Source organism: Centropristis striata, chromosome 6, assembly GCF_030273125.1.
Source record: "Centropristis striata isolate RG_2023a ecotype Rhode Island chromosome 6, C.striata_1.0, whole genome shotgun sequence".
Taxonomy (NCBI): Eukaryota; Metazoa; Chordata; class Actinopteri; order Perciformes; family Serranidae; genus Centropristis; species Centropristis striata.
The window spans coordinates 34,706,520-34,733,849 of NC_081522.1; the positions used below are offsets into that span (position 1 = coordinate 34,706,520).

A 27,330-nucleotide genomic window follows, 5' to 3' on the forward strand; every position below is an offset into this window, starting at 1 on the left:
TTGTATGTGAGCCAAAAACAGGATGCCCAGGACCAGCTGGGGAATGTGCAATGTTGTAATATCTGATCACAGCGTTATTTATAGAGTGGGGATATCCAAAAGGCACGCTGACACACACACACACACACACACACACTCTCTGAGAGTTTATTTTATGGGGTTAACTGTTTTTTCGGAGGCAGTGACTCAGTGTTGGCGTTCTCAGATGATCTGCTGTCTGATGAATGTCTCCTCTTGTCTCTGAACAGGTGCTCTGTGTCTGTGTGTGTATGGTGTCATATCCATATTAATATTTAATGATGATATAAATCTGATAACAGAACTGTATGTCAGTTAATAAAACAAACATGTCAGGAAATATTTGTTGTTATTAAAGCGTTGTATTGAATTTACAGCTTTAAAAAAAATCAACTTTGTTATCAAAAACAACAGTTATAGTTCATATAAAACAACTAAAATAATAATATTCTAAGGCACGGACACACAAATGCAGCAAAATATGATATTTATACAAATGTATTCACCCAATAGGAACATAAAATCAATAAATACATCTCATAAAACATTTATTGCTGCTGTTTAAAGCAGTTCTATTTCTTTGGCATGCACACTAAAAACTAGTATTTTTTCATCTTAATTTGCCTTCGTGTTCATTACAATTAAATTAAAATAAGTGTGATAATAAGTCATATAAACTAATATAACAATGATCTGAAAAGTGTTCCGTACAATGACAAATCACACAATAATCTACCATACAAAGATTTGTTTGAGGTTTTGTTAAGCTCCTTATTTCCCTTCATATATAGGTTAAAATGTTTTTATTTTTATATGTCTGTTTCTCCTGCAGCTGTGTGGAGGAGCTGCTGTCTGCAGGAGCTGCTGTGGACTCTGCGGCGGCGGCGGCGGCGGGGGGACAGACGTCCCTCTTCCTGTCCTGCGAGGCGGGACGGCTGGACTGCGTCCGCGTCCTGCTGAACGCCCGAGCTGATCGCTCCCACACCACCGCGGTACGTCTGTCACATGTAACACATCGGATTTAGATTCTTATTGCGAGATTCGATTTTCATTTTAACCCTCTGGGGTCTATGATGGTGGCGTCCTGATCAGATCATGTGACGTTTTTGTTTTTTTTTCAAAATATTTTTATTGTCAATTTTCAGAGTAACAAATAACATACATACACAAATAATAAAGATAATAATAAAAGGCAAATTAATAAAAACTAGACACAAACTATGACATGTCAAAACAGAGTATACACAATCAGAGTCGAATGTCCACTTAAGTGTATCAAATGTCACAATATGTACTCTTCAAGAACACACAATAATAATAATAATAATAATAATAATAAATAAATAAATAAATAAAAATATAGATGAATAAATAAAGAAACAAGACACAAACAAAAAATGAATAAAAAACTTGACACATATCATGTGACATTTAACAAAAAAACTAGGTCAAATGGAGCGCTGCTATCAACTTCACTCCAAAGTACAGACTTGAAACTTTCTCCCAGTTTTTGTTTGACATTCCTAGGTCATGTAAAACCAAAGATATGATCGTTTTAATTTGATAGTACAGAAATATTTGAGCGTTGGTGTAGCTCTCTGTGTAATTTTGCACATAGTTTGTTCTGAAGAGTTGCTGATCTGATCGTTTTTAGGATAAAATACACGTTAAATTGGAATAGAGTCAAACAGAGCTGCTAATAATCCATTAACCAGTTAACCAAAAATCATATGGCAACTAAATAAACTGACTATCAAATTCTCATTTTTGTATTTTTTAAAGTTAAAAAGCAAAATAATTTCTGGTTTTAATACTTAATACTGTTTTTTATGGTCAAAAAAAAGTTCTCAGAAATGAATTGCTTACTTATGACTTATACGTTATTAGTATTATTATACATTTTTCTTATATTATACTATATTGTGCTTGTTTTTTTTGTTTTTTTCTGGAACCAGAATTTCCTTCAGTATTAAAGTTCAATCTTATCTTATCTTATCTTATCTTATCTTATCTTATCTTATCTTATCTTATCTTATCTTATCTTATCTTATGATGAACTTTGTGGTGTTCTTCAAGATCTTGAATATTTTAAACCATTTTTTATCAATTTTAAAGTTCTCAAAAATTTTAAAATTTAGCGTCAAAACTGTGTAACAATTGTTTTTCCCCAAGAGCTTCAGAAGGACCTTTGTACACTCATACCATCATGTTTTAAACTCTCATACACTTTAATTATTTTAATCATTTAATTGATTTATTCTTTACTCAGGATTTCCATGGGTCATAAAAAGTCTAAAATCCAATAATCTGAATTTTAGACCTCAAAAAAGTCTTAAATACCATTGTGACAGGTCTTAAAATTGATTGAAATCTTCTAACATTAATTGTAGTCTCACTTTTAAATACCTGGTAATGTATAAATGAATTTGTAAGTTTTTCTGAGACTCTTGCCTTCATTTCAGTGCTAAAACCTGCAGAAACACTGCTTATTACTAAAGATAAATCCATTTTTAACGGCTATTTCGGGCAAATATTAGGTGAAAAATGTCCTTTATTCCAGTGAATAGAATGGTTCCTTTGTGCTCTCGTCTGATTGGTCGGTGCTAATTAATGTATGTGCTCGCTGTGTTTCCATGGGGCCTCTTTTTGTTGCTGTGGCAGCGAGCGACGAGCCCCTATATTTAGATACTGTACCTGCTTTTGTTCCACATTTAGCTGCTTGGCAGCCGAGCCAGAGGAGCTGCAGAGTCTCTATAGCGTATCTGACCTCTTCAGCTCCGAGGTATTTATAGACGGCAGAAATGTTGGCCAGTGTGTTGGGTCAAACGTAATGATTTAACACGGAGGAGGAGAGGGACACAGTACAGTCAGAGCTTATTTTAATTCATTGGTGCTCATTTTGCACGGTTAAAAATATCATAATACAACAAAAAGGGCAAATATTTGGGTAAAAGGTGCTTTTTTAATCATGCAGGTGGATAATTACTAACTTGTGATTTTAACACAGATAAAAGGCCCCTTTGTGTTGGGTCAAACGTAATGATTTAACACGGAGGAGGAGGAGAGGGACACAGTGCAGTCAGAGCTTATTGATGTCATTTTGCATGGTTAAAACAGATTTAAAATATCATAATACAACAAAAAGGGCAAATATTTGGGTAAAAGGTGTTTTTTTAATCATGCAGGTGGATAATTAGCAACTGATTTACTTTTTCTTTCAATTTTTATCTGCATTTAACCAGTTTTTGTACCTTCTTGCCACTTTTTCTGCCAAGTAATTCATAAAAACTCTCTTTTTGTGGAATTCTGTCTGTATTCTAAGATAAATTGCTGCTGTACTTTTGTACTGGACAGTAAAATTTGCATAACTTGTCATTTTAACACAGATAAAAGGCAAAGGGAGGAGGAGGAGGAGGAGAGGGACACAGTACAGTCAGAGCTTATTTTAATTTATCGGTGCTCATTTTGCATGGTTAGAAATATCATAATACAACAAAAAGGGCAAATATTTGGGTAAAAGGTGTTTTTTTTATGCATTTTTTCATGCAGGTGCATAATTAGCAGCTGATTTGCATTTTCTTTAAATTTTTCTTTGAATTAAACCAGTTTTTGTGCCTTCTCACCACTTTTTCTGCCAAATAATTCATAAAAAGTCTCTTTTTTGTGGATTTCTGTCCCTATTCTAAGATAAATGGCTGCTATACTTTTGTACTGGACAGTAAAATTTGCATAAGTTGTGATTTTAACACGGATAAAAGGCCCCCTTTGTGTTGGGTCAAACGTAATGATTTAACACGGAGGAGGAGGAGAGGGACACAGTACAGTCAGAGCTTATTTTAATTTATTGGTGCTCATTTTGCATGGTTAAAACCAGATTAAAAATATCATAATACAACAAAAAGGGCAAATATTTGGGTAAAATGTGCTTTTTTAATCATGCAGGTGCATAATTAGCAGCTAATTTGCATTTTCTTTTAATTTTCTTTGCATTAAACCAGTTTTTGTGCCTTCTCGCCACTTATTCTGCTAAGTAATTCATAAAAAACTCTTTTTCTGTGGATTTCTGTCTGTATTCTAAGATAAATTGCTGCTGTACTTTTGTACTGGACAGTAAAATTTGCATAACTTGTCATTTTAACACAGATAAAAGGCAAAGGGAGGAGGAGGAGAGGGACACAGTACAGTCAGAGTTTATTTTAATGTATTGGTGCTCATTTTGCATGGTTAAAAACAGATTAAAAATATAATACAACAAAAAGGGCAAATATTTGGGTAAAGGTGTTTTTTTTAATCATGCAGGTGCATAATTAGCAGCTGATTTGCATTTTCTTTAAATTTTTATCTGCATTAAACCAGTTTTTGAGCCTTCTCACCACTTTTTCTGCCAAGTAATTCATAAAAAACTCTTTTTCTGTGTCGATTTCTGTCTGTATTCTAAGAAAAATTGCTGCTGTACTTTTGTACTGGACAGTAAAATTTGCATAACTTGTGATCTTAACAGAGATAAAAGGCCCCCTTGTGTTGGGTCAAACGTAATGATTTAACACGGTGGAGGAGGAGAGGGACACAGTACAGTCTAGGAATCATTGTTTAATCAAGAAATTAATTTGCAGACAATATTGTAAATAAACAAGCTGCTGTGAACCTGCATGTTTCATTAGTGGACTTTACCTGTAATTTAATTATTGCATGAAATCACATTAGTTCTACTTTGCAGAAACTTTTTCTGAAGATTTCCTCATTTAAGATGAATGAAGTTCAGTTGGAGCGTTTTGTCTGAATCTCTGGCGTCTCTGCAGGACGGCTGCACGGCTCTGCACGCGGCGGTGCGCTCCGGACACGTGGACACGCTGCGCCTCCTCCTCCGCCACCCGACTCAGGGTGACCCCACTGTGACCCCCGACCCCCCCGCCTCCCTGGCTCTGCCCGCCGCCCTGCTGAACCAGGCCAACAGCGACGGCTGGACGGCTGCACACATGGCTGCTGCCCACGGACTCAAGGTGAGACTGAGACGCCAATAATGTTTTTTTTTGTTTTTTTTACAATGAATTAACTGACTTTTAAACAAAAAAAGCACTGCAAAACTACAGAGCTTATTTTAAATTATTGGTGGTTATTGTGCATGGTTAAAAACAGATTATAAATGTCATAATACAACAAAAAACAGACAAATATTTGGGTAAAAGGTTTTTTTTTTCATGCAGGTGAAGAATTAGCAGCTGATTTGCATTTTCTTTCAATTTAAGAGCTAGAATTCACCTTATAACGAGTTGGTCTGGTTGAGGATTCTGGCTGTTTTTCAATTAAATTTATTAGTATAAACTGATGAAATCTGCAGTGTATTTACTGAAGTTTTTGCTTTTCAGCAGTTACACACTGGGCAAAACTACAGAGCTTTTTCAGCCTCTTTTAGTTTGATGTTTCGGCTTCATTTACTGTGTGGTTTAAAGTCAGCTAATCCCACTTTACCACCCTAAAGGCAGAATATTACATTACTCAGATGGACAGAAACTCAACTCTTTGATTGTATTTGATTCAAAGCTTTCAACAGAAGGAAATTATTGTCAAAAGCCATACAATGTTACATTTTCATCATGTTTAGGAACAAAATGTTGCATAAATCAGGGTATGAATTATGTTTGGACAAACCCCTTTGTAAAAACCTTCAGAATATAGTTAGGAATACAATTGGTGAAGTTGAGAAAATGTTGAGAAAACGTTCTTTAATGATTTCATACATTCTGAATGGAAATTACTATTTAAAGACAAAAAAAATTGGGTCTAGTTCATAGAACATGTAAAGCACATAATATTGTGCAGGAGAGTGGGAGCTTTCTAACAAAAGTTTAGACTACGTTCACTGTACTACAACTTTTCGTGAATTCAGGAGAAATCTGCAGGTGTAAATTGATCAAATATTGTAAAAAAAAACAAAACAAAAAAAAACCTAAATGTTTGTTTTGGATGTTTTCTTTCCACCATTCTGAAATAAGACATATTGTGGGAGAAAAATACTGCATAGTGCATGAAAAAAACTATATTCTTGCCTGCAGTCTCGCCTTAATCAATGATTCTGCATTAAAGCCACTCCAAGAAATATAGATTTTGTCGCCCCCTGTGGACAGAAGTGGTAGTGTTTCCACCAGCACCAAAGACTCACAAAGAAGTTGGATAAAGATCCTGATGTGGCTACAGGTGCATTTGTCTTGGAAGCAACTGAAAGAAAATTGCAACTCATTTTTAATACTAGATTTCTTTTTTAAAAACAGCTGTTTTGCAGGATGCCTAGCGATGATGTCATGCATACTTAATTAACAAAGTACACTTTGCCCGAGCCACCAGCATAAATTCATATATTGATGCAAAACCACGTCTCACAATGTGTTTCATAGATAAAATAAACATATAACGAACCTGTCGAGAAGCAAGAGAATTCCTTCACGATCAGTTTTGTATCCTTACAAATCACACAATTCTCTCTATCTGCTGAATGAGCAACCATTTCTGTTCTTCAGTCAATTATTTTTTTATCTCTTTGCTTATTTGGCCCCAGTGTCGGCTATAACCACAAAAATTAATGTAAAAAATAAACAAACCCTTTCTCAGCGATGCATTTTGTCATAAAAACAGTAGATATCTTTTTTAATTGCTTGCTTCAGTTGCTTTTATCGTCTTCTAAATACACTTTTACTGTTGTAATATTCTATTTTAATCCTGTTTTTAATGCCTTTTATGTCTGTTTTAATGTCTGTTGTATTTTCTCATGTATTTTTATGCCTCTATGAAGCAGTTTGTGTATGAATGGTGCTATAAAAATACATTTGCCTTTAACTTGGCTATCATAAGCATAGACTTTTTCCAGTCATTATACTGTACCATTGTCTGATTTTGCAGGGAATTGGACCAGCATTAAGAATAACTATTAAAAAACAGCCAATTTTATCACTAATGGCTTATGCAGCTCATATAGAAGTATCAGTATTAAACTGAGACTGCATCATAATGAGATAAAGACTCATTCTTGCTGCTTTAGGCTTCAGATCTTGTAATAAAGTTGAAACGTTTCCACTGTTCTGTGTCTCTCTGTAACTGATGTCCCGCCTGTCATCAGTCTGCAGGATAATGGGACAGCTGACCTTGCCGGCTGAAAGTCCTGCTCAGGTTAAACAAATGCAGGAGACACCAGACTAGACTACAGCGAGCGTGTGACTTGAATTTAAATGAGGACCACCGCTCATTGATCTGTGCTTTGAAAACACAGCATAGCTTGTGTTGCAGATACACTCATACACACACTGAAGTGTACGCTGGATTCTTACTCACACAGCAACCTGTCCCTCTGAAGAAAAAGCTATTAAAACCTTGTTTTGTGATTGTGTGTGTGTGTCTAGGAGTGTCTGGAGGTGCTGTGCAGCCACAGTGAGCAGGACATCGAAAGGAGGGATAAGTGCAACCGAACTATTCATGACGTGGCGACTGACGACTGCAAAGATCTGCTGGAAAACCTCTGTGAGTGAGTCAGGCCTCGTGCATGAGACCAAGTCTGCTTCTTACTACAGGGTTCATACGGGTGCTTGAAATGCTTGAAAATGCTTAAATTTTAATGTTGTATTTTCAAGGTTTGAAAAGTGCTTGGATTTTGGACAAAGTGCTTGAAATTTCTCTTGCAATCTGAATATAGATGATCACATGTTCAATGAAAAAAAAAAATATTGAGATTAGCAAACTGTACTTTTGGTTGTTAAAAGTGTAAAACCATCGCTGTCGGTATGGTTGAGTGAAATTACCCCTTTTAGCATGTAAGTACTCATCTAAAACATGCAAAAGGTCCTGGAAAAGCTTGAAAATGGACCTCGAAAGTCCTTGAAAAGTGCTTGAATTTGACCACTCAAAAAGTGTACGAACCTTGTACTAACAACTTTGTTCTTATTTAAACATTTCAGCTATTGTAGTGCTTTTCGTGTTATATTTAATTATGTTGTTGCAGATCCATTGCTGATTTGGGGAAATGTTGATGTCGTTAAATGTATTCCAGCATTGCAAAACACACAGTAGATTATGAGACAGGTTGCAAAAACAAGAAGTGAATGAATTAACTGACTTTTAATCCTTTACTGGGCAAAGAACCATATTTGGTTACTTTGGTAACCAATCAGTATAATAATGACAATATATTAATAACTCAATTGACCCTAATTTGCAACATAAAAATGAAACATTTTTTAAAAAAGTCACAAATGTAAAAGTCTTGAAATGTCCTCTATAACACTTAAGGTTTATACACAACAGGAGCTGCTTGCAGGGCTGCAAATGCAGTAACATACTGTACAAAACTGGAAAAATGTATTTACCGTGTGGTTTAAGGTCTAATAAACCCATTGACCTAAATGCTTTTCATATTTAGAAAAGCATCTTCATAGAGTAGTTCTACATGGTAATAATGTTGCTTCTTACTTAATATTGAAACTGAATTTGATGGATTATATTACAGTCATGATAAGATCAGGTACACTTATTATTATTTTATTATTATGCCCCTGAAGAGGGATATTCAGGTGTGTTGGCAGCAAAAGCAAGTAGAAGAAAAGAGTCAAGAACCCACCAGGAGAAATGAGAATAAAAGCAAACAGGAACAGGAGTAAAGATAAGCTGCTGGCTCGAGATGTCTGCACAAGATCACAGAAATATAAATATTCAGAGCTCAGACCATCACTGCCGTCTCATACATAGAAAGAAAGTTTCAGATTAACCCTTTGATGCACAACATATTGACCCCCCTTCTAATGCACAACATGGGTCAAAAATTAACCGCATTCATTTCCCATGTTATTTAATGCTGCTGTGTGTTTCTGTGCTCTATCTTTTGATATCAACTTATTTTATGATTGAATATTCCAAGTATTCTTTAAATATCTTGTTTTTGATAACAATTGATCATTATTTCCATTTTGCCTCTCATACTTTATGAAGAAAAAAAGTTTTTGTATTATTACATGGCTAACTACTTGGCTTGTTAAGCTAACTACTTAGCCAAGAAGTTAGCTAAGTAGTTGGCTTAGCAAGCTACTTAGCTAAAAAAAATGGATATGGGTCATTTTTCACCCATGTTGTGCATTAGAAGAGTAGTGACACAAAAGGGGATTTTATTAAAAAATGAATAAAGGAAAACATAAAATGAGGATGTATGATGATCAAAAACAAACTAATTGAGGAAAACCTTGAATACTGAATGATGAAAATAATTTATTGCAAAGATCTACATAAAAACTCGTACAAATCGGGTCACTGTAGACCCATGTTGTGCATCAAAGGGTTAAGTCACTGATCCAACTGTGTCTCTTTCCTCTCCTCCAGACTCGTACCGGGTCCTGGTGCGTCTCCAGTGTTCGGGCGGAGGCGGGGCGGGGTCCATGTGTCCCGTAGAGGCTCTGGAGGAGGAGGCGAAGGGCGCCGCCTGCAGCCAGCTGGTGCTGGGCCGCGTGTCGGTCGATCGCTCCACCCGCTGGAGTCAGCTGGGCTCCACGCTCAGCCAGGCCTTCACCTCCTACCTCCAGACGGTCTGCGGGGAGTCGCAGCAGCCGGCGAGAGAGGAGGCGCAGCGTGCACCGCTCGGCCTCGGCCCCGCCAGCATCGCCTCCATCCTCATAGGTGGGTGTTTACATCCCTGAAACCTGCTCTTCGTCTGCTACATCCTTTCTTTTATCTCTTCCTTTCTTACTTTGTCATCAAGATATAACTTCTCCTCTCTTGCACCTTTTTCTTCTCCAAATCGTATTTCTCCTGCCCTTGCTTTTTCCGAGTCTTAACCTCTTAATATTCAAATACCTTTTTTAGAGTTAGTGGTTGTGGGCAGTGGACATTTAGGGGGAGATAGCAGGTCAACTTTAAATGCCACATAGAAGTGGTGGACATCATCTGAAAGCTGTGAACCTGAAGATTAATCTGAGCTCAGCACTGTGTGTCAAGTTGTTCTGGTCAAAAATATCTAATTAAAATGACTTAAACTTTATTGACACGTTGCCGTGGATACGCATTGCTTTTCTTGTCTCCTGATGATGGCTCGCCTTGTTAGTGACCTGTCAATCAAAGGTAGCCACACCCCAAATCATACGATTCTTTATCTTCTATTTTCTTCTAAATGGGGCCATTATTGACTCTATTAACATCAAATTGTCTTGAGGAAGATTTTTTACTAGAGATTGAGACCATAGTGTTGTCTTAAAAAAAAATTCTGAGGTAATAAATCAAGTGAGAAGTTTTCTCATTTTGTAATGAAATGAATGGACCAAAATGCTTCTACAGCCGCCGTCAGCGCCCCCTGCTGGAATTTTCTGTAGAATGCAGCTTAAGGCACTTTCTAGTTTGCCTCCCTGCTCAGACCCGGAGGTTGCAGTTTGGTCCATCTCAATGACCTCTGTGGACAGATAGAGACAGAGACGTGTCTTCTATCTGTTGTTCTCAGCCTCTAACACCTGCCGTCTCCAGTCTCAGTGTCTGGCTGCAGCTCGCTGTGATAAAGAGCAGGATAAGGTGTGTGTTGCTGGCAGCGGTCCAGCCCTGTTGTCCTCTCTCACTGTGTTTAACTGAAGGTTTCTGTTAACTTCACACTCCTCTGAGATTAATGGGCCGCAGCTTATAGAAACCTTTTTAAAATCATGTAAGGAAGCCCGCAGCGGCCATACAGGAGGTCATTAGCTGACAGCTGATTGTGTTCGATGTCGTGTTCGGATTAAACAGCTCATTTATATGCTGATGGAGATCACTGATTCATTTGGTTTATTCTGTGGTAATGTAGTTACCCAGAGCCGTTCAAGAAACTATTTATTTAAAGCAGCACTTTGTGCTTCGATGCTGAAGGCAAGTATTTGACCTTAAAGGAACCTACACGTTTCCTCTTACCTGTGGTCCCTGTGGTGTAATTATTTCATTCCTGTGGCTGTGACAAAAGAATTATACGTAATTAAATGGTTTCATTTCAATTCTTTATTTGAAAAGGGGACAGCATGCCCTTTGTCAGATGATAATCTTGGCTTAAAACAACAAGAAATACAGCATAAACAACAGATAAAACGTATAACATCATGCAGAAGTTAAAACAAAACAATGTATGGCATTAAAAGAACGCAAAGTTCACAATAATCAGTGCTGACATATTGTAAAAATGTTTGTCAAAACTACAGTAAAACACAGTCAAACTGCATCAGAAATAGAGTAAAATTAAAACACACAGTTTTAGTGTAAAAATATAAAATGTTTATGTAAAGTTAAGGGAGTAATACCATATTGTCACAAGGACACATTAACCCTAATAATAAAGAGACTTTTCAGGCATTAAAAAGAACAAGAAATTGAAGAAAAGGGGTTGTCTTATAATTTTTTCCATGACTAAGTGCACTTATATGCTCCATGCACTGCTTCAGATCAGCTGTTTTGGTCAGAATACAGTTAACCAAATGAAACTGTTTTGGATAGCACCAAAAGTCGGTGCACATATTCAAGAGGTTGCTGCTTGTTTTTATCCTCTTTTTGAGTTTAATCTAAAGCCGACTACAGTCGACTGGAACGAGATGTGCAGAGTCACATGAGATTATATTTGTTTGTCTGGATGTCAGAGCTTCACACACATGATGCAGTTTTTTCTTCTTCTTCTTTTGGAAGTGATGAATAATTGATGTGCTGGAACATGTGCAGAGTTCATGTGTTGCTCCTGTTCCTGTTTCTCTGCTGATCAGATGTCAACAGTGTGCGGTTGCTTCTTTTCTCTAACTAGACGCTGGTTAAGGGTTAGAGTTACATGTGTGTATATGTGTGTATATGTGTGTGTATGTGTGTGGGTCTGTCTGAGCCCCAGACTGATAAAAAAGGAAATCGATTTCTAGAACTTCTGCAGCCTCGCTCTGCCTCAGTCTCTGCTGTAAAACCTCTTTTTCATGTTAACTGTATCTCATTCTGCACAACATAGATGTAGACTAGTGTGTGTGTGTGTGTGTGTGTGTGTGTGTGTGTGTGTGTGTGTGTGTTGGGCATGATGATGAAAGAAACAAGCAGCAGAGGAGGAATGCATAATAGATCAGATGGAGGAGGGAGGAGGAGGGACTACGATGCCAATTTGGGAGAACATGTCTGTCTTCTGTGTCAACGGGGATCAAACTGCAGACATCCAGACACTCTTTGGTGTCTGGCTCCATGTCTGTGTGTGTCTGCATGCGTGTCTCGTTTGCCTCGACATGTCTGCATATATTTTTCTTGTCCCTCAGCGTGTCTGTGTGTGAGTGTGTGCGAGTGTGTGTTCACATTTTGCCTTTTGACAGCACTTCAACTTCTGACACGTTTCAGCTTCATCTGAACTCCACGACCTGCCGGCGTTTTAAAAGGCGTGTTCTCTTTTTTTTTTTAAGATATTTTTTTGGCCATTTTGTAGCTTTATTGATAGGAGAGATATTGAGAGTGAAAGGGGGAGATAGAGGGGAAGACATGCGGTAAAGGGCTCCGAGCCGGATTCGAACCCGGGCCGCCCGCATACAAGGACTTGGCCTCTGTGGTATGCGCTCTACCAGGTGTGCCACCGGGAACGCCCCGTGTTCTCTTTTTAAAAAATGTCAAATTTACAATATTTATCACAACGAGAAATATAAAAACTGATCTACAGGTTTTTATACTTACAATTTATCTGAAATGAATGACCAAATAAATGACCAAAGCTGCGCTTAAAATAGTGACATTTCATCATAGTCACTTTATTCTACATGTCTCATTTAAAATGTTTCCAAAAATAAACCTTTTGCAATAACTAGATCTTGTAAAAAAAATTACAAAAAAAATCTGTGTTTTTCAATGCAGCTTGGAAGCACTGAATGACTCAGCTGAGACTCACAGTCACGTGACAAAAAATCTATGAACTAGATTAGAATAGATTGATAAATCCGCTGACATCCATCTGCTGTAACAGTCGAATCAGGCAACGTTTTGTACAGCTGATCCTGAATCAGCAGCCAGGAACGACGTAATAAATAGCTGTGCAGAGACGGAGACAGCTCTGAGTCCAACAAGTCCAAGAAAAGTGCAAGATTTTACAAGAAGTGGTGTTGAAACCGGACTTGGTCTCAAGTACTTCAGCCCTGTCTGCAGCTATTCTGATAATAGATATATCTTTAAAGACATTTTAGCAAAGTTTCCAAACATTTGATGGTTTTCAGATGAGAGATTTTGCAGCTTGTGAGTGTCCAACATTTTAGTAAATTCATTTTTTGGGTTATGAAAGTTATCAGAGATCAACTGATGAATCTGGAAAATATTCAGCAGATTAATCAATAATGAAAACAATGATTCACTGCTTCCATCTTTTTAAAATTTGAATATTTTGTCATTTTCTAATCTAAAAATAACTACAGTCGTCATTGTTTCAGTATAATAATTCTCTGAAGAACTTTATCAATGACAGTGACTAAATAAAATACCACCAATATCTACTACGTACTTTGAAATGTGCGCATGATGAGACAAACAATTCCAGAATTATTTTAAAATGGCAAAATGGTCAGATTAAACATTTCACATTTACATTCACAGTAATATTCCAGATATTATGTGAGTCATTTAAACACATAAATATAGATTTATTTAATCTCTAATCTATGTTCTAATCTCTATGATAGTATAGTAACTGTTGGACTGTTTGTTTGGTAAAAGAAACTGTTTGACGATGTCAGTTTGGCTCCAGGAAAATCTGTCTGGGCATTTTTCATGATTTTCTGCCATTTTATAGATGAAAAACTGTTAAATTTTATTGACAATGAAATAATTATTTGCCGCTTTAGTTTCTACACTGAAACAACAGCAGCCTCTGCTGCTCCTCTGCTGCTGTTTCTTTGCAGGATCAGTTCTTAGTTCACTGTGAACTTTTTGAGATCATTTTTCATAAAGTTTGAGATTCAATTAGAGAATGAAAACCCTCAAACTTTTTCCCCCTTTACAGTTTCTCCAGGGGATTAAAACAAAAGTGCTGCAGCAGTTCGGTCAGTTTTCAGAACAAATGGGCACTTCTACAAAAGCTGCGCTGCACTGAGTGTCACCTCGGGGGGATTAAAGCCCAATTTCTGGAAGTTTTTATGAGTTTACTGTAGAGTGGAGAGCTCTGTCACATCATGAGCTCCTCTTTTCAACTACAGACTCGGTGTTAGAGATCTCTGTAATAATAATGACTTAACTTAACTAACTTTTTACTGTAGGTCTCAAACAATCTCTGCACACATTAATATGCAAAAGGTTTATCAGAGGGTAAGACACTTTAATTAAAAAAAGAAAATAATCTCCATCAAACTAATTAAATCTGGACAAAAAATGTATCTTGCAAGTAAAATAATCTAAGAGATATCTAAAATAAAACTACTGCAAGTTAAAATACAGCTATAACATTTAATTAAAATGAAATTAACAGTAAAATGAAATGAAATTGTATGAGACATATTTACTTTAATTGCAACTGAATGAACTGAATGTAAATATGAATGTAGTTAAAGCACATGCATAATGAAAACGGGTTTAAAACAGTTTTTAAAAAATCATTAAAATTACGTAATTTGTCATAATCAGAAACTGTAAAAACAGAAATTATTGTCAGGATTTTAACTTTCCAATCGTTCTGAATCAAATCATGTGTGACTAACGTGTCTGTCAGGAAAAATGACCAAATCCAAGCTTAAAATAGTGACATCTCATTAAAATTATTTAATTCTGCAAAAAACTAAACTGTTTGCAGTGACGAGATCCTGTAAAAAAACAACAACAATAAATTCTGCACTCTTCTGTATGTAGTACACATAGTGGAAATAATATAAAAGTTATTGATGTATATAAGATTCAGATGTGTAAACAGTCACGTACGACATTGAACACAACCTGCAGAGTGGAAACTCACTTTGGTATTCATGACTATAAAATTATATTTTGCTTTGTTGCTGCTGCTGTTTCTGATGCATTCAAGTGCTTGTGGGAAGGTAGAAGGAAACCTATTAAATAGAGTGTTCGATATCATTACAATGACATGAAGTCTAGTAGCAAAAAACAATGTGCACACTTCAGTCTTTGCAGAATCTCAAGCCTCTCTGTCCTTGAGATCGATCTTGAAATGCATTTGTTATTATTTAATTTTTTTTTTGTATTTTATTTTTTTTTGCACAATAAAAACTAGGACCAGAGACAAAATAACAGAAAAAAACCCTGAAGGCTTACAGAAAAAATAAGAAATAATGACAAAAAAAATTCAATAAATGCAAATGAAGTAGAAGAAAAAAAAATCATGTAATTCATAAAAGTAGATAAATAAGCACATAAATAACACAAATAAGACAAAATAACATTTATCATGTAGAATTTTTACATTTACATTTTAATTGCTAAAACTCCATGTGATCAGAATCAGAAATCCTTTATTGATCTTCGGGGGAAAATGATTTTTTACAGTTGATGCTATAGAAAATAGAATAAGTAAATCTGTAAATAAAATAAACATAAAAAAGCATGTTACACCGAATATACAACATTATAAAATACAAAATCAAGTCTAAAGTAAACAGAGATATGTACAAATAGAAATAAAATAGAAATATGGAAATATAGACATCAATTGGAAGTAAATACAAATATGTATATATATAACAACAGAGTGACAATTGAATTATTGCACATTATTTCTATAGAATCATGTGAGTTGAGTTGTATTTGTTCTAATTAGACCCTGAGAGAGAAGCAGGCCTTCTGTTTGTCCTGCTGCATATATTAGAGAAGCAGAATATTCTGTTTATTAATGTTTTCTGCAGCTTTTATTTCAGAAAAGTACATTCTGTGCTTTGGATATTATTGCAGATGTGGCAGCAAAAACACCTTTATGCTACATCATACATTATGAAGATGAATTAAACTTTGTGATGCATTTCTCTTCTGTCTCTTTGTGCAACATGTGCATGCTCAGTGTGTGTTTGTGTCTAACCGTCTCTGCTCTGCTTCTATCCAGGAGACACGGAGTGGTTGCCAGATCAGGAGCTGCCTTTATCCCCCTGGGACCTGGTCCGAAAGCCTCTCAGCCAGCGCATCACCATCCGCCTCAAAGGTACAAACCTGGCAACCAGAATCGCTGCTCGTTGAGCCAGAATCAGATCAGAGCTCCCATTACTGATAACAAATGCCATTTGGTGGATGAAAGAGCTTCACAAATGAGTTTGGATGCGTTTTGCAGCGTGGGCAGCGATGTAACAGAGTCTGCCTGCTGAGTCACACCACATGGAGGGACATTTGAGCCAGAACAATCTTCAAGAATTAGTGATTTGATTTATAATTAATCATCTCAAATCAGAATTATCGTCCTACCCTTCTGTCACTTTGTTAAAGGGGTGAGAGTCGGGGAGGATCAGAGAGAGATAAATCAGACATCAGAATTAGTTTTTACTATGTATAAGGGCTTAGATCATTATGATATGAGTATATGAATGAGTCATACGTTGTTGCAGCATTATTTGGATTGATACAATGAGTTTCACACATTTGGAACAACTCAAACAAGTCTTTTGTGCAGATTAACACAGTTATAATGACAGAAATCATAAAAAAAAGTAAAATTGCAAGTTGAATTTCTCTAAAAAAAAAAAAAATTGAATTTTTATATTGGAATAAAGTCGAATTAATATATAAACAACAAGCCCACAAGTGTCATGAATATTGGAGCAAAAAAAATAAGGTCTCCAAATGCTATATATATATTGAAGTATTGTCATGTTTTCAGCCTCTCCTGTCCTCTCCTCTCTGCTCTGTGTAAACAGCCTCTCCACTGTGGCCTTGTATGTCATTGCAATATATAAAATACCTATTAAATCTATAAGTCCTGCAGCTCTAGGGAATCAGCACAATTATGGCTAGAAGAGGGAAGAATTAAAACATGTATTTTGTGCAGAATAACACAGTTATAATTACAGAAATTTCAAATTTCTCGAATAATTTATTTTTTAAAAATTGGAATATATTTGAATTTATCTATTTAACACTTTTCCAAGTGCCCACAAGTGGCATAAATATTGAGAAAAAGATTGGGTCTCCACGTATTGTACATATCATGTTTCCAGCCTCTCCTGTCCTCTCCTCTCAGCTCTGTGTAAACAGATTTCCAGTGAATATTTGTCACGTCTCAGCAGAATCAATCATGTCTTCACAGTGTCTCTGAGGAGCAGAATTTAATGTTTTTAACAGGATCTGGTTAGTGCAAACGCTTTATTTTAATGGACACATGTAGAATAAAGCTAAATTCTGACAGAAATATCAACATTTTAAGACAAGTTTTGGTCACTTTTTCTAATGGAAACTTATGTAACCTATGATCCGTCAAGGACTGTCGGAAAGCTAAAATTTTGATGAGAATGCCTGTTTTTACAGTTTCTTTCTACTATAAACAGTGTATCTTTGGCAATCTGTTAAAGAAAACCTACTTTTAAATCCTGCATGCCGAATGGTGGAGTCAAGGGTGAATATAACTCCTGTTTTGATTAGTTTGAATGACTCACATTGCCGATATCATCTTCCATCCTGATGTTTCATTGTATATCAACAAAGTCTTACTCAGTTACTCGATGTTTGTAAAGATGACTTCCCTAAAGCTCTGATTGGAGAGCTGATCCTCCAACCAAGAAACAACTATCAGTTTGCTCGTCAAACACCAAAAATATTCGCAAACATCGACATTTTGAGCTGAAATAATACAATATACTGCTTTTTCCTCTCAGAAGGGTCTGTAATATGATATTTAGATCGTGCAACAATGCCAAAACAAGCATCTCTATTTGTTTAAACCCATTTTAAAGAGGTAAGCGGGAGCAGAGGCTCCTCAGACAGCTCTGTTAATGATTACAGATGAGTCACAGCAGCAGCAGCCCCGAGCAGCAGACAGTCTACAGATATTGGAATAATCTCTCTTAGTGTCTGCGGCTGCTGATGCTGCTGCATCCGTTCCTTTAAATGCTTTATCTGCTGTATTTCTCCTCTCAGTGAGTCAGGAAAGAAAAGGCAGAACATCAGAGTGACGAGCCAAACTCTCATCCGTACGCTTTCTGTTTTCTGCCTCTCTCTGCATCTTTCTCCGTCTCCGTCTTTCTAACCATCTTCCTTCAGAAGACGTCTCATTAAGTGAGTGGGGGGGTGCAGTCCTGACTCAGAGCTCCGTATCGACCCGCCTGTCCAACCTTCCCCCGTCACCGTGATGGCGAGGAGCCAGGAAACATCCAGCGCTTTAGTTTCTTTAGTTTTCAGCCTCTGCTCAGCCGTCTGTCTCACACTCGCTGCATTCAGGAGCTTCAGTGGGAAGAAATCCTTTCCTCAGTACCATAACAGCTGCAAGCCAATATTTATTGAAATGCGATTAGGACACAGTGGGGAAAACGATTGATTTCTATAACTCATACTCATAAAATCCAAATATTTTATACACTTTTTGGCATTTGTCTTTCGTCTTCTTTGTTTTCTTCTTCTTAGCCCCTTTCTGGCTCATCTGCAGCAACTATGAGATGAATTTGGATGAAAGTTTAAGGATTTTTTTGTCAGTTGGCTGTTGGTTTCAGCTGAGTCATTCATGGCTACCCAGCTGGGCCGAGGAGCGCTGAATTTAATGTTTTTTACAGGATCTGATTAGTGCGAACGGTTTATTATTGGTGTCATTTTTAGTAAGACTTGTTTATGCTACAAGTTAAAATTATGATATATTCTGCAGGTTTGAAAAGTATGTTTTCTTTGAAATATCGGAAAAAAATAAACACAGTTTATTGTAGAAAGAAACTGTAAAACCAGACATTATTGTCAGAATTTGAACATTCCGACAGTCTGTGAAGGTATCATATGTTATGAACGCTTCCATTAGAAAAATTAACCAAAACGAAACTTAAAATGTTGATATTTGTGTCAGAATCTCTTTATTCTACAGTGACAAATATTCACTGAAAATCTGTTTACACAGAGCTGAGAGGAGAGGACAGGAGAGGCTGTTTACACAGAGCTGAGAGGAGAGGACAGGAGAGGCTGTTTACACAGAGCTGAGAGGAGAGGACAGGAGAGGCTGAAAACATGACAATACCTCAATATGTATAGCATGTGGAGACACAATATTTTTTCCACAATATTCATGCCACTTGCAGATACTTGGAAAAGTGTTAAATAGATAAACTCAAATGTATTCCAATTCCAATTAAATTTATTCCATTATAACTGTTATTCTGCACAAATTACATTTTTTAATTGTTCCCACTTCTAGCCATGATTGTGCTGATTCCATAGAGCTGCAGGACTTATAGATTTTATATATATTTTTATACATTGCAGTGAAATACAAGGCCACACTGAGTATATTCTAAAAAGAGCAAAAAAATGCCCTGAAACAGCTCGTTGGGGTTCACGGGGTTAACTTAGATTTGGTTATTTTTCCTGACAGAGACATTTATTAAACATGATTCATTCAAGTCACGTCAAAAATGTGAAAATCTGACAATAATTTCTGTTTCTGGTGATCATAAATTGTGTAATTTCCCCTTTAAAAAGAAAAGAAAAGGCAAAAACGGCTTTCTGAGCAGCTGTCGGGGTTCAGATGGTTAATGAGAATCTTGCAGGAAGGATGAGTAAGTGTTTCTGATTTCCTCAGGAAGCAGATTAAAACCTCTCCGCTGTAATTCATCCCACTCACTGATAAAAAAGCATTAAGAGCTATTAAGTGAGTGAATGGCAACACTGACCGCTCGCTCCCTTCTAATTACAGCAGAGCTCTCATTCATCATATCTCAGGCTGACGAGCACCTGAGGACAAACAGCTGTTGAATGCACCAAACCTGTCGGCGTTTAAGTTTCAGAGTCGACGCCACAAAGGCACCTTGAGGTCCGGCGCCGCGTGATGTCACTGCAGGAGCTCGCTGCTGACACGGAGCATGTAAACCGGAGCCGATCTGAGGATTTATTGTGTGAATTCTGTGTGTTTGACAGGTCTGTCTGAGTCGTGTCTCGATGAGCTGGCTCTGGAATACCTCTTCCCCCTGCCGCTGCTGCACAACTACGTCCGCCTGGTACGCACACACACACACATGCAAACACACACACACACACACACACACACAAAGGGCTGTGAGGGGATTGAGGGATTAGATGAGTAAGACGTCGAAAAATAGGAAGGAAGCTGCAAGACTGCAGCATGAGAATGGTAAAGAAAGGCAGAGAGAGATGAAGAAATGATGGAAGGATGAAAGGAGCGGGGGATTAAAGCGCCCCCTGCTGGCTGCATGAAGAAATAGGAGCTGAATTTACATTTTACAAGAGCGATAAAGCATCATAGCACAGGAAGATGAAAGAAACATCAGTGTGACACACACACACACACACACACACACACACGGAGAGGTTTTATCCAGCAGCGTCTGTAAACGTTTTGAGTCACACTTTTCATGAGTGATTTATGTATTTTTTGACAGTGAGCTGATGCTTTAATCCACAGTGACTCCAGCTCAGATCATCAGCAGAGTGAAGGGAGTTTGAGCTGCTGCTGCTGCATGTAGTGTTTATGTTTTCACCTAATCATTCAGGTGTTTTATTTACTTGACTTATTAGGAGAAAGGTTAGCAACAATTTCTCTTTATGAAGCTGTAACAACAGATTATAAAACTCACTGAATCATTTATTGGATCAGCAAAACAAAAGGAGAAAAATATATCCTTTTCTTTCCAAGTGCCCACAAGTGTCCTGGATATTTGGGGGAAAAATTAGGTCTTCATATATTGAACTACAGTCATGGAAAAAAATTTTAGACCACCCTTGTTGTTTTTTTCTTGCCATTTTCCATGGTTTTCTTGGTAATGATTTTGGTTATTATTATTAAGTAAACCATGGAAAATGTCTAGATATCAGCTCTTATATTTAACTCTTATGATCTATTTTTGTTGTTATCATTATATTTGTCCAAACAAATGTACCTTTAGTTGTCCCAGGAATTAAAATCAACAAGAAAATAAAGAAAACAAAGGTGGTCTAATACATTTTTTCCATGACTGTATTTCCATGCTTCCTGCTTCTCCTGTCCTCTCCTCTCAGCTCTGTGTAAACATCCTCTCCTGTCCTCTCCTCTCTGCTCTGTGTTTTTAACAGGATCTAGTTGGTGCAAACGCTTTATTTTTGGCAAAGTTTGAAATGAAACATGTAGAATAAAAATCTAATTTTGTCGATAATGCCTGTTTTTATAGTTTCTCTCTTCAATTGACGCTGTGTTTTTTGTGATCTCTTAAAGAAAACAAGAAATTGACATGGTTCAGTGAGTTAAATGCTCATACCTGTTATCAGAACAAGTGGGTTTGTGTGTCAGTGCAGCTGTTGTTACCAAACAGTTTATATCTCATTAGATATCATTTTACTTCCACCTTGCTGATGTGACAGAGCGTTTGCTTGCTTTTTAGAACTGTACTAGAGAAAACATAAACATAGACACAAATTAAATCTCCTTTTACTGCTCTACATTCTTCTCAGCATTAATCCTCCTGTTCTCTCTGTGTCCAGGTGGAACAGTATGGGAACCTCATCTTCCACGGCCTGGAGGGCAGCTGTCAGGAGAACATCGCCAACGTGGTCGCTCGCTGCATCAAGGTACACACACACACAGATACACACACACACACACACACACACACACACACACACACACACACACACAGACAGACAGACAGACAGACAGACACACACACTCAAAAAAAATAATACTGCATATTACTTAATTCAATCAGTGCAACAATTTTACACTTAAAAATATTGAGTTGATATGAAAGCTCTCAAATCGCTTAAACAAAACATGAGTAATGAGTAAATTTAAATAATGTTTTCAAATACGTCTGAATGAATTGACTTGGCTCAATTACCACATAAATTGAGTAAATGTAACTGAAAAATTATGTTAACCATATGGAAAATATTTAAACCATGTAATCTGTGAGTCAAATATTCATTTATTTTGAAGTAAACTTAATTTATATATGGATATTTTACACAAAGATTCCTGTTGGAGTTCTACTAATGAATTTTGATGTAGTCAACTCAAATACTCATCATGATGATATTCAGCATTTTTATTTAGTATGCATACCTTTATATTACTGTCACATTTACAGGCTCCTTGAATCAGTTCTTAGAGCGCATATTGACCTGAGGAGCTACATAACGAGGCGTTAGCACATGTTTAAAAGAAACTTTAAGCTCAAATTCAAATGAGAGAAACATCATGTCAGTTTAATCTTCACTCATGTAACTCATACAGTTTATCTGAAACCTTTACGACACCAAACAGGCTGATAAAGGAATAAAACTAAAAGCATTTAATGTTTTTTTTAATATGGAAGGTAACAAAGGCATTGCAGACTTTGAACTCAAGCTTAAAGCAACTAAATAATTAAATTTATATTTGGTCTAAAGTAGTTTAAAGAAAATCTTAAAACATATTTGTAGGAAATATGTGAGGAAATATTATATTATGTTAACAGGAATGCTTTTATTTTGAAAAACAGGAAATAATCTGTTGAGAGCTTGTTGATATGAGCACAAGATTTCAGAGTAAAATGTTAGAATGAAGCACATTTTGGTCGTGATTTGAAGCTTTAGTTGCATTTAAAAACTGAATTTATTTTAGACATTTTATGCTTTATTGAATAAGGCAAAAACAGAGGGAAAAGAGGAGAAAGAGGAATATTTGGACGCCCCAGACTTTGTTACATTTAAATAAAATTACTAATGCAAGAATATCAACAAATAAACAAACAAGAGCAGCTTCTGTTTCATTTAATCTTTCTAACGTCACTTATTGTGTGTTTAAAACAGATAATTAAAGCTACAGTTGGTAACTTTTACCAAAGAAAATTGATATATTTTTTGTTATATTGGCTCAAACTGTCACTATATTCAGACAGTCATGCATGAGAAATATTATATATGAAACACACAGCTCATGTAAATGACTCAGAGGTGGAATTGTGAAAGTTTTTTTCATCTCGGATGCTTCTGAGATTAAAAAATTTTGAGGAATGCCCGCAAGTTAAATGTGTCTGTGTTGCACAGTGTGATGCAATGAAACAGAAATATACAACATGATGAAACACAGTGCAGGTCGGTCCTCTCCTGCTGCGCTGCATCTACAGGAAAACTCACACAGGAGCGTTAATAAACCAACAGTGAGGATTTTATATGTTCACTAACACACCGCTGTCACTGTCAGAGCACATGAAGAGTTTTCATTAACCCTCTGAATCCCAACAAGCTGTTTCAGGGCTTTTTTTTTTGCTCTTTTTACATTTTCCTCTCTGTGTCCTTGTGTTTCACTGCAATATATAATATATAAATCTATAGAATAAATAATATATATAGTAATAATATACATCTATAAGTCCTGCAGCTCTATGGAATCAGCACAATCATGGCTAGAAGTGGGAACAACTCAGACATGTCTTTCTGCAGAATAACATGGTTATAATTACAGAAATCATAAAAAAAAGTTGAATTTCTCTCATAATTTCTTTTTAAAAAAATTGTAATTAATTTGAATTTATCTATTTAACACTTTTCCAAGTATCTGCAAGTGGCAATAATATTGTGGAAGAAATATTGGCTCTCCACATGCTAAACATATTGAATTATTGTCATGTTTCCAGCCTCTCCTGTCCTCTCCTCTCAGTTCTGTGTAAACAGATTTTCAGTGAATATTTGTCACGTGACCGTTGGTCTCTTGATGTATTATGATATAAATCATAAAAAATATAAATTATTTCTCTGATATTTTTTTTATTGGAATATATATATTACACAATTTTCCAAGTGTCCACAAGTGTCATGAATATTGGGAAAAATTGTTTCTCCACATATTCTAAATATTGTCCTGTTTCCAGCATGTCCTGTCCTCTCCTCTCGGATCTGTGTAAACAGAATTTCAGTGAATATTTGTCACGTGACCGTTGGTCTCAGCAGAATCAATCATGTCTTCAGTGTCTCTGAGGAGCAGAATTTAATGTTTTAACAGGATCTGGTTAGTGTAAACGCTTTATTTTAAATTACCTAAAATAAGCTTCATTCTGGTCACGTTTTCTAACAGAAACTTTTCGTAATCTATGATCCATTCAAGTATCATTCGAAAGTAAAAATTTTGACAAAAAAGCCTGTTTTCACAGTTTCTTTCTGCCGTTAACAGTGTATCTTTGATGATCTTCTAAAGAAAACATACATTCAGAGGGTTTAATACTGTTAAAATCACTAAAATTAAATGTTTCAAGGTCATTATGGAGATGAGATTTTGTAAAGGTATGTTTTATTCACTCTCTCTCTCGTCTGCATTTATGTCATCTGTTTCTCCAAAGTTTAGTACCATATATCTATACCTATACTATATCTATATTTATTTATTACAAAAGAAATGAAGGAACAATGTAAGGGGAATGTCCTCTGTCCTCTCTGAAGGCAGCAGTGTGTGTGTGGAAAATCCCTCTCTGCTCATTCAGATTCTCGTCTCGCTGCTTTTTCTCTCTGCAGAGTAGTAGTAGTAGATTTCCTTTGTTTCCATGACAACGTGCTCCCTTCTTACCTCTCTGTCTCTTCACTCATCCCCCCCCCCCTCCTCCTCCTCTCCTCCTCCTCTCTCTCTATCTCCACCAGTCCAAGCAGGAGCTGGGAGGGCTCGGCTGTGACGTGGTGAGGCTGGAGGTGGAGGAGAGTCTGACCAAAGAGCAGCTGCTGGAGACTTTCATCAACTGTGGTAGGGACACACACACACACACACACACAGACTGTACATGCACATGCACAGCAGGTCTCACAAAGCAGCATTTTTCCCCCAGAAAATAATTTTGGTCATTATTGGTCAATTATTTATCAAAAAATGCCATAAATTCACTAGTTTTCTCAGTCTGTTAACGTCTATAACTGGAATATATTTGGTTATATTTGGTTTTAAACCGTTTTATTTGACTTAACACGATTTGTGAAAAGGTCACCTTGATCCCCTGGTAGATGTATTTGCCAAAATGTTTTTTTAAACCAAATTGATAAAATAATTGTCAGATAAATCTATGACCTGCATATTTGTTAGTTGCATCCCGACATTAATTTCTTCACCAGTGGAGGGATCAATGGGATCATTGTTACATGGATATGTTAAAGTATACATATTAGTTTTTTTTTTAAATCACATTTTTATGAAATAGGCTACTGTTCTATGATTTTTTTCATTTTTTTTTATTTTATGGTATTCTGTATTTTTGCCGCATTTTTTAAATTATTGCATACTTTTACTTTTTAATTAAATAAATTTAGGTAAGACAAAATCAAATCAAAACAAAAGTAAATAATAATATTAATAACAATAAAAATTTATAAAGCTAGATAAAAAATGTATAAAGCTAGATTAAAAAAAGATTTAATAATAATAATAATAATAATTAAAAATAAATATTTAAAAAGCATAATAAAATATATGTATAGAAATTGAGTAATAAATAATAGCTAAAAAATAAAAGAGAAGATGTACGATGCATGAGCAGAAAAATATTTTAAAATGGTTCAAAAGTAAAAGCCAAATTAATAAGATACGTTTGCTCTGCTGAACTATATTAATATATAAACAAGGGAATGTTAGCCTGAAGCTGCTGTGAAACCGTAGACATCACATGAGAGAGATATAGGAACTAAAATAAGTAAGAATCACTCGTAAATTTGACCAGAGATTTATGTATATTCCAAAAATGGGGAGTTTTTGAATATGATAAAGGCCTCAAAAAGCCGATTTAATTTTGATAAAACAAATAATAATAATAATAATAATAGACGGACCAATTACAATAGGGTCCTCGCACCTTCGGTGCTCGGTCCCTAATAACAATGAATACATGCAGAAGCTGAGGTGAAAATCAAATAAAATCATGTTTTTGTCACATATTCAATCACACACAGTAAGATTTAGCAGTAAGACTGCTTTTATCATCTCCGGAATATCGCTAAACTGAGGTCTATGATCTCAAAAACTGAAACGGAAATGATAATTCATGCCTTTGTGTCATCTCGCATTGATTATTGCAACACTCTTTTTATGTGTTTTAACAAAAAGACTCAGACTTCAGACTGTGCAGAACGCGGCAGTTAGGCTCGTAACTGGAGCTAGGAAAAGAGACCATATCACCCCAATTTTATACTCTTTACATTGGCTACCAGTTAATTTTAGGATTCATTTTAAGATTTTAGTACTTACTTTTAGAGCCCTAAATGATCAAGCTCCCGTGTACATTGCTGAACTGCTGAGACCCTTTTCTCCCTCACGTTCATTAAGGTCGTCAGATCAGAAACTCTTGATGGTCCCCCAGACCCATTTTAAAACGCGAGGTGACTGTTCTTTCCAGGCCAGTGCCCCTCGCCTCTGGAATGCACTTCCACTGACCTTACGCAGCATAGAGTCCACTGACAGTTTTAAGAGAGAACTTAAAACATATCTCTTTAGGCAGACTTTCCCCTGATGTTGATGTTTCCCAGGCATATGTGAAGTTACCTGTTGTTGTGCTATTGTGTGTTTTTTCTGTTAACTCTATATTTTACTGCATTTTACTCCTGATGTAAAGCACTTTGTGATTGTATCTATGAAAAGTGCTCAATGAATAAATTTTACCTACTTCCTTACTTACTTAGAATGTGTGAAGTGAGTCTCAGCGTTGTCTCGTGTCTCTTCCTGCCTCAGGGTTCCTGGTGCCGGCGGCGGGGTCGGGGGTCAGGCTGCCCGGCTGTGTGGTGGTGCTGCTGGAGGGGCTGGAGAAGGCGTCGTCCCTCACAGGCCTGCTGGGAGACCTCTGCCACAGTCTGGACAACAGGGGCTCCGCCTCTCCGCTGCTCCTCAACACAGGTACACTGTAAAACTGTTTACTGTAAAATTACAGTAAATTACTGGCAGCTGTTTCGCCAGTAAGTTACTGTAAAATGTACAGTACCTCTACTGTTTTATAGAAATACGGGTCAGTTTACTGACAAACTGTCTCGTAACGAAGAAAAAAAATAGCGTGACGTTTAAATGTTTAACTCTAAATTATGTTACAACTAATCCATTTAAACTCTGTATTAGGATTACTGGAAAAACAACACATTGTGATTATATCAGCCCAGACAAAAAATAAATAAAATAAAACTTTTCTTCTTTTCGAAAATAACAGCTTTATTTTCCCTATATGCTCAACTGAAAACATTAAATTCCTGAAAAAAAATATATAATTTTGACCGTTGGAATGCCTGAGCAATCAT

The 27,330-nt window shown here is 36.4% G+C and overlaps 1 protein-coding gene across 1 annotated transcript in view; it reads left to right on the plus strand.

The window, feature by feature from the left end:
• The window catches only part of cttnbp2 (cortactin binding protein 2), a 148,261-nt gene that overhangs the window by 109,517 nt on the left and 11,414 nt on the right, over window positions 1–27,330 (plus strand). Inside the window, exons 7-15 of the mRNA XM_059334624.1 lie at window positions 851–1,010; window positions 4,818–5,018; window positions 7,410–7,527; window positions 9,373–9,666; window positions 16,031–16,126; window positions 20,023–20,102; window positions 21,580–21,666; window positions 24,709–24,808; window positions 26,777–26,938. Of these exons, the coding sequence (XP_059190607.1) occupies window positions 851–1,010; window positions 4,818–5,018; window positions 7,410–7,527; window positions 9,373–9,666; window positions 16,031–16,126; window positions 20,023–20,102; window positions 21,580–21,666; window positions 24,709–24,808; window positions 26,777–26,938 (1,298 nt within the window). The remainder of the gene's footprint in view (window positions 1–850; window positions 1,011–4,817; window positions 5,019–7,409; window positions 7,528–9,372; window positions 9,667–16,030; window positions 16,127–20,022; window positions 20,103–21,579; window positions 21,667–24,708; window positions 24,809–26,776; window positions 26,939–27,330) is intronic.